Here is a 15,566-nt window from a genome sequence, read left to right as displayed (position 1 = left end):
CCTGCATAGTCAAACCCCCTCTGTCCATAGGTCTGGTGAGGGTAGTGAGTTTATATCTGGGAGGTTTTGTTCCCCAAAGAAATGAAAGGAACAATCGGTTCAACTTCACAAAGAATGACATGGGGAGCCACAGAGGGGAGTTTCAGAAGATATACGTAAATTTGGGTAGTATTTTCATCTTCAACAGATTAATGCGGCCAGAGAAAGGGGCAAGTTACTCCATGCCTTCAGTTTTGACCTGACCTCGGACAGAATTGGGTGGAGATACAATTCCATAAAATCAGAGGCTGTCCCAGAGACCACAATACCCAAATAAGTGAATTTATCCACTCACTGCAAGGGAGAATTAGATTAGGGAAAGAGGAAGTCAAGGCTCCAGCATCTACCGGGAATAACAGTGACTTGTGCCAGTTAACCTTCTGACCTGTGAATCTAGAGAATGAGTTCATGAGAGAAAGAGCTCCCTGAAGGGAAGACCTAGCATCATTAAGAAACAATAACAGATCATCTGCATATAAGGCCACCCTCTCATTTAACCATCACACCTAGAGGCCAACAATATCTGGGGAGACCCAAAGAGCCTCTGCTATAGGCTCCATCGCCACAGCAAAGAGGGCCGAGGAGAGGGGGCATCCCTGTCTGGTGCCACATTGTAAATGTAAGGCAGCCGAGAGAAGGCAACCCACCTTAGCCAGGGAGCTCGAGTATAGGGTCCGTAACCAATCTATAAAATGCAAGGGAGAACCCATTCAACCCAACACCTCCCATAGGTAAGCCCATTCCACTGTACCGAAGGCCTTCTCCATATCTAATGTGGCTATAGTCCAAGAGCCCCCATTCAGGTGAGTAGTATGTATATTAGAGAACAAACGGCAGATGTTAATAACCATAGATCTGCCTGGCATGAAACCCGTCTGATCCGAATCGATAACTGATGTCAGCACCTTATTCAGCCTAATGAGAGAAGTTTGGTAAGGATTTTGAAGTAACTGTTGAGAAGCGCTATAGGCCTATATGAAGCGAAAAGTATGGGATTCTTGCCCAGTTTATGAAGCAATGTGATATGCGCCTCAGACATAGAGGGAGGTAAGGAGCCAGTGTGTAGACAGTACTTATACAAGGATATCAGTATAGGGGCTAAAAGCTCCACATGGGTTTTGTAAAAATCCATCGGGAGGCCATTAGGCCCCGAGGTTTTGCCATTAGGGAAGGAACCCACAGCCACGGAGACCTCCTCTGAGGTAATATCCAAAACCAATAGGGTATGCTCAGAGTCAGAAAGCCATCCAAGGGCCAAAGGGTCCAGCATGGTGGCCAAGCCTGAAGGGTTAGGATTTGATGGAGTAGAGGAGGAATAGAGGGAAGTGTAGTAATTTTTAAACTCATTCAAAATACCCTGTTGGGAAGACACCAATACCCCTTCTGCAGCACAGATTTCCAGGATAATAGTGAGAGGCCTATCATGCTGAGACATCATTGCCAGCAACCTACCATTATTGTCTCCAAATTCAAAAAATTCATGTCTGCGAGCCTGTACATCCAACCTAGTAATTTCTGACATGTAAATGCAAATCTCCTAAAGTAGGAGTAGAAAAATATTGGGCTGATGCCTCTGCCACATTGGAGTGTAACTGAGACGTGAGGGCAGAGTTTTCTGACTTGACTAGCAGAGATGACAGAAATATGTAGCCCTTTACTATGCGCCTTAAAGGCATCCCAAACCATAACAGGAGAAGCTGACCCAGCATTATGTTCTCAGTAATGACGCAGACATGGTGGGATACATTCCTCAGAGACGGCATGATGGATCCACTTGGGATGAAGCCTCCAGAGAGAACCATTACACAGCTGCTGAGCGCAAATTAGCAATCTAAAGGGACTGTGATCTGATAGACCCGCTGGAAGGTACTGTATATCACCAAGAAAAATAGGGTTAGCAAACGCTAGATCAATATGTGAGGCAGTCTTGTGAGATGAGAAAAAACAAGAATAAACCCTATCATAAGGATGAAGCCAGCGCCACAGCTCAGATAGGTTAGTGGCCTGTGCCTAGATAGCCAAATCTGAATTAAAGGACGCTAGGGGGAACAGGCCTATCCAAGGATTGTGAGAGGGTGGCATTAAAACCTCCCATGAATACAATTTTGACAGGGCAATACGGGGCCAGCTTCTCCAGCAACAGATATAGAGGGGCCATATGGCTGGGTGGTAGCAAGTAAGTATTAACAATAATATATTTCTGGTTCCATAATGACACCACCAGCATGACATACCATCCATTAGGGTCAATAACAACCTCCTCAACCACACACGGGACTGATTTGGTTATCAAGATGGTTACCCCACGAGAATAGGTGGAGTAGGTGGCGTGGAACGCCCTCTGCACCCATGGCCTCTTTGCTGCCCAGAAGATGAGTCTCTTGCAGTAGAACTACAAGCGGATTATGCAATTTAAGGTATTGAAATGGGAGTGAGCATTTATACTTAGAATTTAGGCCCCTGACATTCCAGGAGAGAATGGAAAAACAATCTTTATGTATAGATGTCGTGGTGTCAGAGTAACGGCGGCCATAGCCACCCTAAAACCAGGAGGTAGAGCAAAAGGGTTCCCATGAGGAGCAAAATCAGACTAGGCTATTGGATATGTATGTCTAAGCGAATATAAATGCATTGCAGTATAACCATTACACAAACAACCCCCTTAGCCTCAAAAAAACAAAAATAAAACCCTGCCCGTGCACCATAAAGATGGAAAAACACAAAAAAACAACCGGTGCAGGGCCTGTACCCAAAACTGGAAAACAAATGACGGCGTCCATACGTCCATCCGACAGGCTGTCCTGGAGAAGCTGATGGTGTGTAGACATGCAAGAGGTTTCCACTCCGAGACCATCGTAGCAGATTGACAGGATGACAGAAGGGCCAGGACAGGAATCTCTTTGCAGGTAGACTTTTCAAGCGGCAGAAAAAGAGTTCAGAGACAGCTTCAAGCAAATGGCAGTAGCAGGTGAACAGAGTACTTACAGGGGACTTGAAGTTCTATGCCTTAACAAGCCTCTAGACAGGTATCCACTGCAGCAGGAGTATCAAAAAATCGAGTGGTGCCTCCGTCTAGTATCCAGGGTCTGCTCAGGTATAACAGGATGTATTTCATGCCATGTTCACGTAGACGTTTATGGATCTCCGTGAATGAGCGACAGAGTTGTTGCACCTCAGAGGAGTAATCAGGATACAGAGAAATCTTGGCATTTTCAAATAGAAGTTCATGAGAATTCCACACGGTTAACAGCAGAGCATTTCTGGTCCCGGTAGTTTAGGAATTTGACTAGAAAAGGCCTTGGGGTTGCCCCAGGTGGCGGTGGAGTAGGAGGGACCCGATGGGCCTGCTCAGACAAAAATGTGGAGGAAAAATGTTGGAGGCCAAACAGTTTAGGCAGAAACTGCTTTGCAAAGTCCACGGGTTTTGCGCCCTCTGCCTTCTCTGCAAGGTCAAATATCCACAAGTAATTCCGGAGCAGCCTATTTTCCATGTCAATAGATTTGTCTTGGAGAGCTTTTACCTGCCTCTGGAGAGCTCTGAGTTCTCTAGAATCTGTCTAGACCTTGTCCTCCACCTGGGATATGGATTCCGCCTCAGTCAACCTGGTGCAGTATTTCTCCATATCATATCGGATATGGCCTATATCCATGGATAATGAGTCTATTTTGCAGGAGGTGATAGCTGCCAGGAGATCAGCTGAAGATGGACCAGGATCCCCCATGGTCTCCCGGGATGTCTGCGTGCCCACCGACACTGCTGTAAGAGCCAGCCTTGGGACCAAGATGGCTGCAGGAGGAGAGGAGATGGAGGGAACCACCAAAGGCCAGCTTGACTTGTGCTTGCCAGGCAACATATAGAGGAATAACAGCATGCCCACCCGACTCACCGCTGTCAGGAGGATATCTGCAGGTGGAAGACAGGGAAACCACTGTCACAGGATCAGTGAAAGGATGAGTAAGGAATGGAGCTCAGCCGCCACACGTCTAGCTCTTTCACATCCGGTCACGCCCCCCACCCAACATCCTTCTTATTAATGATGGTGTCTCATGATACAATAAGAATACACTTATTGATTTATTCAGTAAAGCAATGAACAACCTACAAATAGTTGATAGCAACCAAATATGACTGTTTTGAATAGCTATGACTTTATTTACACTTGACTTGACTACTTCTGTAGTGATTTTTAGGGTAGGCACAGCATCAATCATTGAAGAAGCTCACAGTTTGATAAACAGACACAAACACACTAGGGTCAGTATGGTGGAAGTCAATAAACTTACCAGGCTTTTAAGGTGTCTGTGGGCTGAAACCAGAGCACATGGAGGAAACCCAAACACAGTAGTAAAATAAAATCTAATATAATGTCGGATGCAAATGTTTGTAGATCACTGCTGCTCCAATCATGTAATGAGATGAAGATTTACAAAAACTGGAGAGTGCAAAATCTAGTGCAGCTCTGCATAGAAATCAATCAACTTGCAGTTGTTTTTTTTTTTTTTTGTCAAAGCCTAATTGAACAAGCTGAAGTTAGAAGCTGATCTGCTATCATGGACAGCTGCACTGGATTTTGCGCTTCTTCTGGAAACAAAGAAAAATAAAAAAGTGCTGGAGCTTGGTGATTGGCTGCTCTGAGCACCCAGCATTGTTACATGGTGAGCTGGAGATATTCCTCAGCTCTGTGTAAGCTTCAAGTTGCTTTGGGGGAGATTTACTAAAACTAGAACACTCAGAATCCGGTGCAGATGTGCGTGGTACCCAATCAGCTTCTAACTTCAGCTTGTTCAATTAAGCTGTGACAAAAAAAAACTGGACGCTGATTGGTTTATAGGCAGAGCAGCACCAGATTTTGAATTCTCCAGTTTTAGTAAATCCACCCTTTGTTAGAGCTTACACAGACTCTACTTACTCCTGGCACCCAAAAGACGGCGTTGGGGAGGGATAGAGAAAAGTTCTGCAAAAAGACATAGTTAATATGTGTGTTGTTTAATGTCTAAGACAGACAATCTTTAGTGTTGCATCATGGTACAAATACACTATTGTACGTATATAAACATGTTCTCTTTATATGTAATTGTGGAAGCTGTATTTAAATATACAAAATATCCATCAATCAGTCATTGAACTATTTTTTCACAAATGCAGCAAGTCTCTGCATTTTCTGTTCTTTGTAATATTCAGCAGATCCCACGTTTCTGTTTTTAGATTATTAATATCACTGGCTTAATGAATGCAACCAAGACCGTGATTGTGATTAATGCATATGCAGATGAAGTCATTATTTTTCTACCTTGCCCATTTAAACACTGGCTCCTTTCCTGGTGATGGAGAAGGCCAGCACAAATGATTGCGTTTGTCATTTCCACACCTGGCATTTGCCAAAGGAACAAGAAAGCATAAGCTCATTTTACAAGCTGCACATTGGTAAGGTAGCGTATTGTGTCAGTATCATGCTTGTTTCTGAAAAATGGAGAAGATAATTTAAATCAAAACAAGGTTTTAATTAAAATATTCACATGGGAAGATATACTATTCAAGTCCAGAAAACCAGTGTTTGCTTTTAATACCCATTCATAAGCAGAATTTAAAAGAAAAAAGGATATGATCACATGGAAGAAAATCGGGTTGAGAGTATTGTAAAATTACTTCTTTACTAAATTAGTGTAACAAAGTTCATTTCTATTTTACACATATTCAAGAATCCTGCAGCCTTATACATTTTTTGACGAACACTAGATGAAATTTATGCAATCAAATGTCTTATTTAAATATTACAGACAAAAACCGGGCATAACCAAAGCTGTCTAAAGAGGCACATGTATTGTTGCTCGCATATTCGTGTCCTTTGTGAACGTCTTATAAATCTGTGCATTAATCCTTTCTGTATATACCCCACTGTGACTGATTTTGTATATACCCCCGTGACTGGTTTTGTATATGACCCAATGACTGGTCTTGTATATGCCCACCCTGTGACTGGTCTTGTATTTGCCCCCCGTGACTGGTCTTGTATAGCCCTCGTGATGGGTCTTGTATATGCCCCCCAAAACTGGTCTGTTATATACCCCCCTCATACCCCGTTTACTGGTCATATATATGCCCCCACCTTGTATATGCCCCCACCCTCACCCCATGACTGGTCTTATATAAGCCCCCCTGTGACTGAACTTATATTTGCCCCCCTGTAGTTATTACAGTCAGATTGAAGTATGAGGATCTACTGTGTTTCACCAAGAGTTCTGTTTTTTTAATTAGCTATGATATTATCAGCACTATTTTGTAACAATTTTTTTGCACACAAAGTTGATTTATTTTATTTGTGGCGATTTGGCCTTAATACAAATTCATGTTGACCACAGGCCATCAGATTGTAATGCCCTTCAGATTAGTTAGGTTTTTTTTTCAGACAGAGGCTGATTAATAGCTTAGGGACCCAATCTAAGTTCTTAACCCCTTAATAAAATCCCAAAACCAAGCTCAAGGACTATTCTTTGACTCTAGTGTGCAAAGTGTGGAAAATGCATGTTGCCTGGCTGTGCATAGCTTAGGGGGAGCCAAAACTCAGCAACTCCTAAAGGGGTAGTGCTACATGTGGGTTCTCGTATTCCTGGATTTTCTAAGTGGAGTGTGCTGTACTGCTGGATCTGTGACTGCTGCTGTGTCTTTGTAAGTGCTATTGCTAATGCTGTTGCCCCCGGCAACCATAGTGGGCCTGACTGAAAGTCTTCCTGCTGCTCTACAGGTGGCTGGTAAAAAGGACAATGCTCATTGCTCATCTGCTTATGTCAGTGTAATTTCTGCTGTTACTTACCATTGCTAGGAGAAACTGGAGTGGCCCATCAGTCCGTGGAAGTCTTCCTGCTGCTCTACAGGTGGCTAATACAAAAGACAGGCTGTTTGCCTGCTTATAACAGTAAAGTCTATGTCACTAATATGCTCACCATCACCCATAGCAACCATGGCAAGCTGTGGTGCCCTTGTGGATTACAAATACTCTGTTGCCCGACAGTAGCTGAGACCTATGCTCTACTTCTACTGTAGCCTGCAAAAGTCAGTATGTGCCACGTGTTCTTGGTTGCCCTTGCCTGGAGGAACTGAAGCGGCTCACTGATCTGAGGATTACAAATGTCCAGCTGCCTCACAGTGGCTGGAATCATTGACTCTGTGCTAATGTGCTTTACAGTTTGCAGCAGGAAGTGTGTCATGTTCATTGCTATTGCTTGAAACAACCAGTACGGGCCATTGCTACTTCAACTACAAACACCCAGTCACCCAACAATGACTGGGGCCAAATGTTCTGCTACTGTCAGTGAACTGTTTTTGTGTTACTGCCCGGATTCAATGTTTCAATGCTTGGCAAAGCAGGGGTTGACACAAGCACGGGAAAAATCCTGCATAACAACCTCACTTGTGCCAACATGTCTGAGAGAGGGTGTGGCCATGCCCTTAAGTCCACCCAGTACACCCAGAATGCTGAGAGGGAGAGAACGAAGCAAGATGGAAGGTGTCTTGTGAGTGTTCCCGAGAGTTTTTCTGCTAGAGATTAGCTTAGTGGATACAGGAGTTCACCTTGAGCATTGTGGAGGCTTTGCCCATGGGCAGATTGAGGGCACAGAGAAGTTGTATCTGATTTTTCCTTGATGTAGGAAGACAACCGCCTTGGTTAGAGCTTGGATCAAGTGCAGGCACCGTGGAGAGCTGCTCAACAATCTAAAGCCCAGAGACCTGGTGCCTCACACCTACAGTGTGGACTTGCAGACAGGCATTTGTACTCAGGAGCCTGACAGGCAGAAGGTGGTCAGAGCTTGAAGTGCAGAATGGGGTTGAGTCCCGGGACCGTGATTCCCCTGCCCTGATGGCAGACCCTTGCAGAGGACGATGGCTGCCTGCCATCACCTATCATCCAGACGGAGATGCCCCAGACCAGCCGGCCTCGCCCACCAACCCTCACAGCCCTGTCAGGAGGGAGCCCATCTGCGAGGATACCTAATCCTCAGTTGAGCCCTGTGGAGAGTGTCATTGGTGGGGGGATAGATTGAGAGTCACCCAGACTGTTAGTCTGAGTTTGGGCCCTTAAAGGTTGCGCAAGAAGATCCCCAGAAGATCCCCAGATGACACTGAGGAAGAATGGGACTGGGGGGAGACTACAGATGACCTAGACCCCTGACAGGGCTGTCAGAGAGATCCCATACCCCAGAATCAGCTGGACATTCAAGGAGAACTGAGCCCATACAAATGCCCCTTCAGGCCCAGACAAAGCCTTTCTCACCTTGGCCTAGGACGAGGGCCAACAACACATATTTAAAGAGATGGATTTTTCAGTCCCCACACTCTTGTGTGCAGCTGGGATTGGGTGACAAGAAGCTGTTCTCCCGATTCTTCTGGTTTCAGAGGGAAGTACAGAAGAGAGTGGCTCTTGAGTGGGGACTGTATTATCTTTATGTCCCGCAAAATATCATGGACATAATCGAGGAGTCCAGATCAAAGTGGGAACTTGATCTGGTCTAGGACTACATTCATGCCCCCAGGCCTTTAAGAGGGCCTCATATTGAAGAGGTTTGGAATTGCTTTAAGGAAATCAAACAGAAGTGGAGCAGAGGCCAGGCCATCTATAAAGACCTAGTAGTGGTCATCAAGGCTGGACAGCCCTATCGTAGCTATTCTGTGGCTTCCCAAAAGCCTGATAGCACCATGAAAAGACTGCCTAGCCCCTGGAAGTACTTTTGAGGATGGCTGATGCCCTTGATACTCTTTTTTGTTTACTTTTCTGGACTAGGCTGAACTTCAGTCCTTCCATTTCCCAGATGTTCTGGTTTGGGGAAGCTGCCGTGAGACCTACTGGCCTCATCACCCTACAGATTCCTCCTTAAGTTTTTCTGGTTAAAAGGACTTTTGCTGAAGTGTCTTAAAGTTTGAACACTGAAGTTAGTTAGCAAAGAGATAGGATTGTGCTTTTTTCTTCTACTGTTCTGCAGATATCCGGGGATGGCTGTCTTCTCCTGTTCAAGAACAAGAAGAATTACTGGTGCTGATGGAGGGCTTCCTTCCAAGAGGAGTTGCTTTATTTTTATTTAGAATGCACTGGTACATGTTATTATGTGGTGTTTCAATTTTTGGCTACTGTTAGCTACAGGGAGCTGTAGTTAGGCTGTAAATATGTCATATTGTCACACATACATATTTTATATTTTTCTACTGCACCAACTCCCTAAGTTGACAGGAAAGAATAGTGTGAGTACTCTTACACACCCTGGGCCAGAAAGGGGAGAGGGCATTCAGGTGCTAGAACCAACTAGCTTCTCATTCGGGACTGCTTGTGGTAAATTGGCAGCTTCTTGAGTCCCCTTGCCCAGGGAAAACCCTCAGCGCAGCTGGGTGAAGAGGAATATCAATAGGGGCCAGAGGAGTTATACTAGGAAGAGTCTTTGGAACTCTTCAAGAAAAGATACTGCCGCTATCCACAGTTTTTACATAGTTGCTAAGGAGTTTGTTCTCAAGTTCTGCAGTACCTCAAGCACCCCATATACCCCTAGACCCCATCCAAGTTCTTAACCCCTTAATAAAATCCCAAAGCCAAGCTCAGGGACTTTTCTTTGACTCCAGTATACAACGTGTAGAAAATATGTGTTGCTTGGCCATGCATAGCTTAGGGGGACCCAAGACTCAGTGACTCCTAAGGGGGTAGTGCTACATAATATTCTTTACAGTTATGTAAACTGCCATACTATGCAACAGTTGGTAAACTTTACATATCTGACAAGTAAAATCTAAAACAACTGAAACTTTATTTTTCCATTAAGTAATATTCACAACCCTATTTTAAAGTCAACTCCATTTATCTTTTTTTCATACAGTAATATGTACTTTAAAGCAAATGTTAAACACCATCTGGTCCCTCTAGCTTTACCACTTTTACATTAGTCATTAAAAAAAATCACATTTGTAATATCTTTTCTTTTGTTAACACACAGTCATGTAACCACTAAACTCTGTATCAGTCCTTTGCAGAGTAAGCAGTGGGCAGGGCTTTCTCTTTGGGCTGATTTCCTTTCTCCTGGTTTTCTCTCTGAATGAACATCAGTGCATGTGGAGCACCATTGGAGCTTAGAATACCAATGCATATACAATAGACAAAAAGGGGCACAGAGTTTTTGACTAAATTATGAATTGCTGATACTTTGTTGGTGACAACACTTCAGGGACCAGGCATTTGAATAGAAACTGAGTAGCTTTGTCCACCTGGAACAAGAAATCAGGATATAATAAAGAAGGCAAGATCTGGAGATTATTTATTTACATTACCTAATACTGATAGAAGTTTGAATACTAACAAAGTGAAGAGATGATAGAAACCTTGCCTATAACTTTTTAATTTTGCCTGGAGAGACACTAGTTCTATAGACCTAGAAAATAATGACTCAGGACAGATGATTTATTCAGGTCGCAGCTCTGGTGACTGCTAATTAGTTGGTTATCTTGAAGCTGCACGTATGCTGTTCTTTATAATACATAAGTCAATTTAATGACACAGGAGTGATGAGGCAGAAATGATGCTCTGTACATATATAATTCACATTTGATTAATAACCATAACAGTTTAAAACTATTGTTTCCACAACAGGCCTGTAACTTGCTCTAAATACGATTGTTCAACAATGTAAAGTTGTACTTTATCTTCAAAAGTTGACTATCATATAATGAACTGTTCCAGTAAAATGAAATACAGAATTGTGTTTTACTAAATAAGAATCAAGAAGAATTAGGAGTAAGGAGCAATAAAGGTTAGCAATTTAGCAGCAAATAAAATTGCAGGTTTTAGTGGTTTAAATTATAATTACAAAATATTAACTATAACAAGTTGCCATATCTGGGGACTGCAGGAGCTTCACTTTTGCTTATGGACCATGGTAAAGTTATAGTTGGATGATGGGTATTCAACAGGAAGAGCTGTTGTATTTACTATTGGCTTTGTTTTTAGAGGCCACCCTACCTTTTCTACTATTAAAATGAACTCAGTGCTGCTTTTCTCCTAACCATTTTCTTTCATCAAATATCTGTTTTACAAGCTGGTTATAGGATGAGCATTGCTTGATTTAATGACCTGTGGGGTTTGAATGCCTTATGGGACCATTGTCTCAGAACTGGGCAGACTGTGTAAACATACTTTTGTTAGCCATACACCATAATGGCATACCCTCAAACACAGGAAAGAACAAGGAAATCCCACAGTGAACCATTTAAAACATTTATTAATAAACCAAGTGGGTGCTCACAAAACAGATAGAAAAACAAGCATATTGCACAGCACCGCCATCTTTCCAGGCAGGCGTGATGATGTCACTACTAAACTCTGCCCTACGCATGTTTTGTCTGATGGATGTCTTTCAAGGGGCAACACTCTGTTTATTAATATCGCAATCAATGTTTTCTCTGCTCCCCGACGTGTGTTTACATTTGTACGTGTGTAAATTTGGGGTGAGGGGCCTCAATTTTTTTTTTTTGATGGGGAATGGTATGTGCTTGGGTTTAACTTTATTTTTTTTACAAAATAAAACATTTTTTTTCTTAACTTTTTTTTTCATCACAAAGAGGACACAAAGTCTCCTGTGTTATTAATTTTTTAGTAACATGTTATCTTTATTGAGACATGCAGGGTCTAAAAGACCCTGCATGTCTCCTCTGTGATTCATTAGATGTTTTGCAATGCAATCCATATTGCAATAAATCATTCCACAGCTATTCTAGCCAGGAAAGTGACAGCCATGACCCAGAAGTAACTTGGACTTCCAGGTCACACAAAGAAGGGGAGGGGAGTGGACGCTCATCTGCTTTCCTCTCTCCCCCCCCACACGCCAGCACCCACCGGCACCCACCATGGCTTTCCCCTGGGCTAGTGGAGCCTTGTTACATGGCGGAAGCATGCCCATAGGGGAGACACCGTTGCCGGGGGCTGTGGAAGCAATTGGCAGCAGCGGAACTGCCTGACTGCTTACACGTGACAGACAGGAGTCTGCCTGGCAGTTTTATACACAATCTTGGAGGCTGTGGCCACTGGATTGTGTATAAAATCCCCTGCTGTCAGGTTCATACAGGGTATGGACCTGGCAGCGAAAGGATTAAGTAGGCCACTGGGCACCAATCCCCATGCTTGACACACGTGCTAATTCATTCATATGTATGTGGTCCTGACTCTCTCTACTGGTCTATAAACTGCTCTGTGCATATGCGCAGATCTTCAGGCATGGCTAAGCACTTGGTTTTCCTGACACCCTCACACTTTGAAGAATGAAGGCTGTATTCAGACATCAAAAGAACATGGTCATCACAAACTGACATTTTGGAACCAAGCAGGATCACAACAAAAGGGAATCCTGCATGGTACTGAAGTATTGGTCTGTGATGACTAGGTGCCTTTGATGTCTGAATAAAGATTTTATTCTTTAAGAGAGAGGTGTGCCAGTGAATAGTGTTCACAAAGACTGTGAAAACATGGCAGCCAATTTAAGAATGGGATTTCAGAATGAAGAGCATTGTGGAGCTCTTTATAGAAGGAAGCTAAGACGTGTCTCGGTGGCTCAGAGAGGGAGCACAGCCGTTCAATCTCAGAAAGTGGACGATGAGTATGGCAGCCAATTTAAATTATATTATATACTGAGTTTGTCACAGATAGCACTGGTTTATTTAGATTGTAATTGCAGTATTATTGGGGTACTAAGGCTTGTTTGGGAATTTGTAGAAGTTCTGTATTTTGTGTTCATACTGTTTTTCTGTATCCTGTGTATTCATTGTAACGATATTGCACATTGGGCACATGAAAAACTGTATGGCATGTTGTTCAGGCCACAAGTCCCCAATACCATTTTGTCATAAGAAGAGACATAGCTGCAGTGACCTTTCCCCTCCCTCCAACTTCAGTTTATACAATCCACAAATTCTTAGCTGCACGCCAAACACCCTTATCAGTACTTTGATAGGAGTAGCAGAATCTAACCCCAATACACAACTCAATGACCTTATAAAACCATCAGACTTGCAAGCCTGAGTAACTACAGTTTTAACAGATACCCGGCCTGATTTCAGTCATATCAGTCATTTAACAATCATATATAGCTCAGCTGGTGGAATGGCCAATACACATTCCATATTGACTGGTTATTAGCAGACTGTAACATGTAGTTATTCAAAGATATTAATACCTAAAGTAAAATGTATCTGGGACATGGTCATAAACACAGTGACATCCCAGTAGCCACACCTTAGACTGGATGATTGGTCAACTCATTTCTGTCAACGCTCTCGCGAGGTCCAGAAAAGGGAATTGCAACCACAGTTGACAGCTCTCGTTTAACAACAAACCAAGGAACACCTGTCAAGTCATGTGAGAGCCAGTGTACCATCTTGCGAATTGATTTGGACTTTACTGAACCAGAACTTAGTAAGTATTTTATTTTTTTCAAACCTTTTTGTTTTACTGTTGCCTTGTTGTCTGTTTGATAACTTTGTAATGCCTTTTTCTTATCCTGTAAATATTTTATTAGCGCCTTTTATTACCTTTTCTTAATTAAACCATATTTTGAAAGTCGTAAAATTATCTCTAATGCCCTAATTCAAACTTAAAGAATCCCTGTGTCTTGAAGAGTGCTACTACATGATAAATCTCTAGATATACCTGTCTGTGGTGACAGTGTATGTACAGACATTTATTTAACGTCATAAATTGCTATTGCTAATATTGCGAATGTCTACTACTCCTTGATAAAAAGTAGTTAGTGGCATTAAAGAGTTGTTTGCTTAGTTAACTAAACCCAGTGACAAACCCAGGGACTGTGGTTCCGCAAGCTGGAAAATCTTTGTGCAGGGTGAGGCTGAGTGTCGTTGTGTATCAGTGACAGTGTGGTGTGTGTTTGGCCAGTCATTGGCCACAGGTTGGTGAAGGTGATGGTGGTCTGACCCGCATTTGTCATAGTATTCAGTAGAGTAGTTACCTTCAACAGTTCTAGCCCCAGAACAGCAAATGGTGGGATTAATTAAGGAATATGCAGTGAGAACTATACAACAGCATTCTCTTAAAAAAGCTTTTTATGGTAAAATGGTGCTGGCGTAATATACAGAATGATCACAGTAACGTCTGTTTTAGTGGAACTGTCTGCATACCTGTAGAGGACATTTCCTCTTACTTTCTGTCCTGGTGACAGCTGTTATCAGGAACTAAATCGAAAGGGAACCGCTTCACTGACTATGGTCACCAGAACAAGCGGTGAGGGCAAATGTCTCAGTGGAGATATCTGCTCCAGGGACAACTGTCAAAGTTGGGATTTCCCATTTTAGGAAATTTCCTTTCATGTCAGTAGAACATAAAATGAAAAATCCAAACAGAAAAAAAACAGAGGGTCAAACCCTTCACCACTTTATTGAAAACAAAAAGTATTGAATGGAGTTCCATTTTAGGTTGTACAGTCATGGCCGAAATTGTTGGCACCCTTGATATTTTTCCTGAAAATCAAGTATTTCACACAAAAAAGGTATTGCATTAACACATGTTTTGCTATACACATGTTTATTCCCTTTGTATGTATTGGAACAAATATAAAACAGAGGCAGAAAAGCAAATATGACATAATGTCACACAAAACCCCAAAAATGGGCTGGACAAAAGTATTGGCACCCTTAACTTAATATTTGGTTGCACACCCTTTGGAAAACATAACTGAAATCAGTCGCTTCCTATAACCATCAATAAGCTACTGACACCTCTCACCCGGAATTTTGGACCACTCTTCCTTTGCAAACAGCTCCAGGTCTCTCTTATTGGAAGGACACCTTTTCCCAACAGCAATTTTAAGATCTCTCCACAGGTGTTCAATGGGATTTAGATCTGGGCTCATTGCTGGCCACTTCAGAACTCTCCAGCGCTTCTTTGCCATCCATTTCTGAGTGCTTTTTGACGTATGTTTGGGGTCATTGTCCTGCTGGAAGACCCAGGATCTTGGACGCAAACCCAGCTTTCTGACACTGGGCCCTACAGTGCGACCCAAAATCCTTTGGTAATCCTCAGATTTCATGATGCCTTGCACACAGTCAAGGCACCCAGTGCCAGAGGCAGCAAAACAACCCCAAAACATCATTGAACCTCCACCATATTTTACCGTAGGTACTGTGTTTTGTTCTTTGTAGGCCTCATTCCGTTTTCGGTAAACAGTAGAATGATGTGCTTTACCGAAAAGCTCTATCTTGGTCTCATCTGTCCACAAGACGTTTTCCCAGAAGGCTTTTGGCTTACTCAAGTACATTTTGGCAAACTGTAGTCTTGCTTTTTTATGTCTCTGTGTCAGCAGTGGGGTCCTCCTGGGTCTCCTGCCATAGCGTTTCATTTCATTTAAATGTCGACGGATAGTTCGCGCTGACACTGATGCTCCCTGAGCCTGCAGGACAGCTTGAATGTCTTTGGAACATGTTTGGGGCTGCTTATCCACCATCCGGACTATTCTGCGTTGCAATCTTTCATCAATTTTCCTCATCCGTCCAC

At 42.9% G+C, this 15,566-nt stretch overlaps 1 protein-coding gene across 1 annotated transcript in view; it reads left to right on the top strand.

The window, feature by feature from the left end:
• Window positions 1-3,621: 3,621 nt before the first annotated feature.
• LOC149450196 (uncharacterized) overlaps window positions 3,622-15,566 on the top strand; it is a 108,254-nt gene continuing 96,309 nt past the window's right edge. The window contains exon 1 of the mRNA XM_089692226.1: window positions 3,622-3,798. Coding sequence (XP_089548352.1) covers window positions 3,622-3,798 — 177 coding nt within the window. The remainder of the gene's footprint in view (window positions 3,799-15,566) is intronic.

The sequence above is a fragment of the Staurois parvus genome, unplaced genomic scaffold (genome assembly GCF_062004578.1).
Source record: "Staurois parvus isolate SC_StPar_1 unplaced genomic scaffold, SC_StPar_1.0 ptg000580l, whole genome shotgun sequence".
In the NCBI taxonomy this organism is placed as follows: domain Eukaryota; kingdom Metazoa; phylum Chordata; class Amphibia; order Anura; family Ranidae; genus Staurois; species Staurois parvus.
Note: the sequence above shows the minus strand (reverse complement) of the source record. Positions and strands in the feature narration are given on the sequence as shown.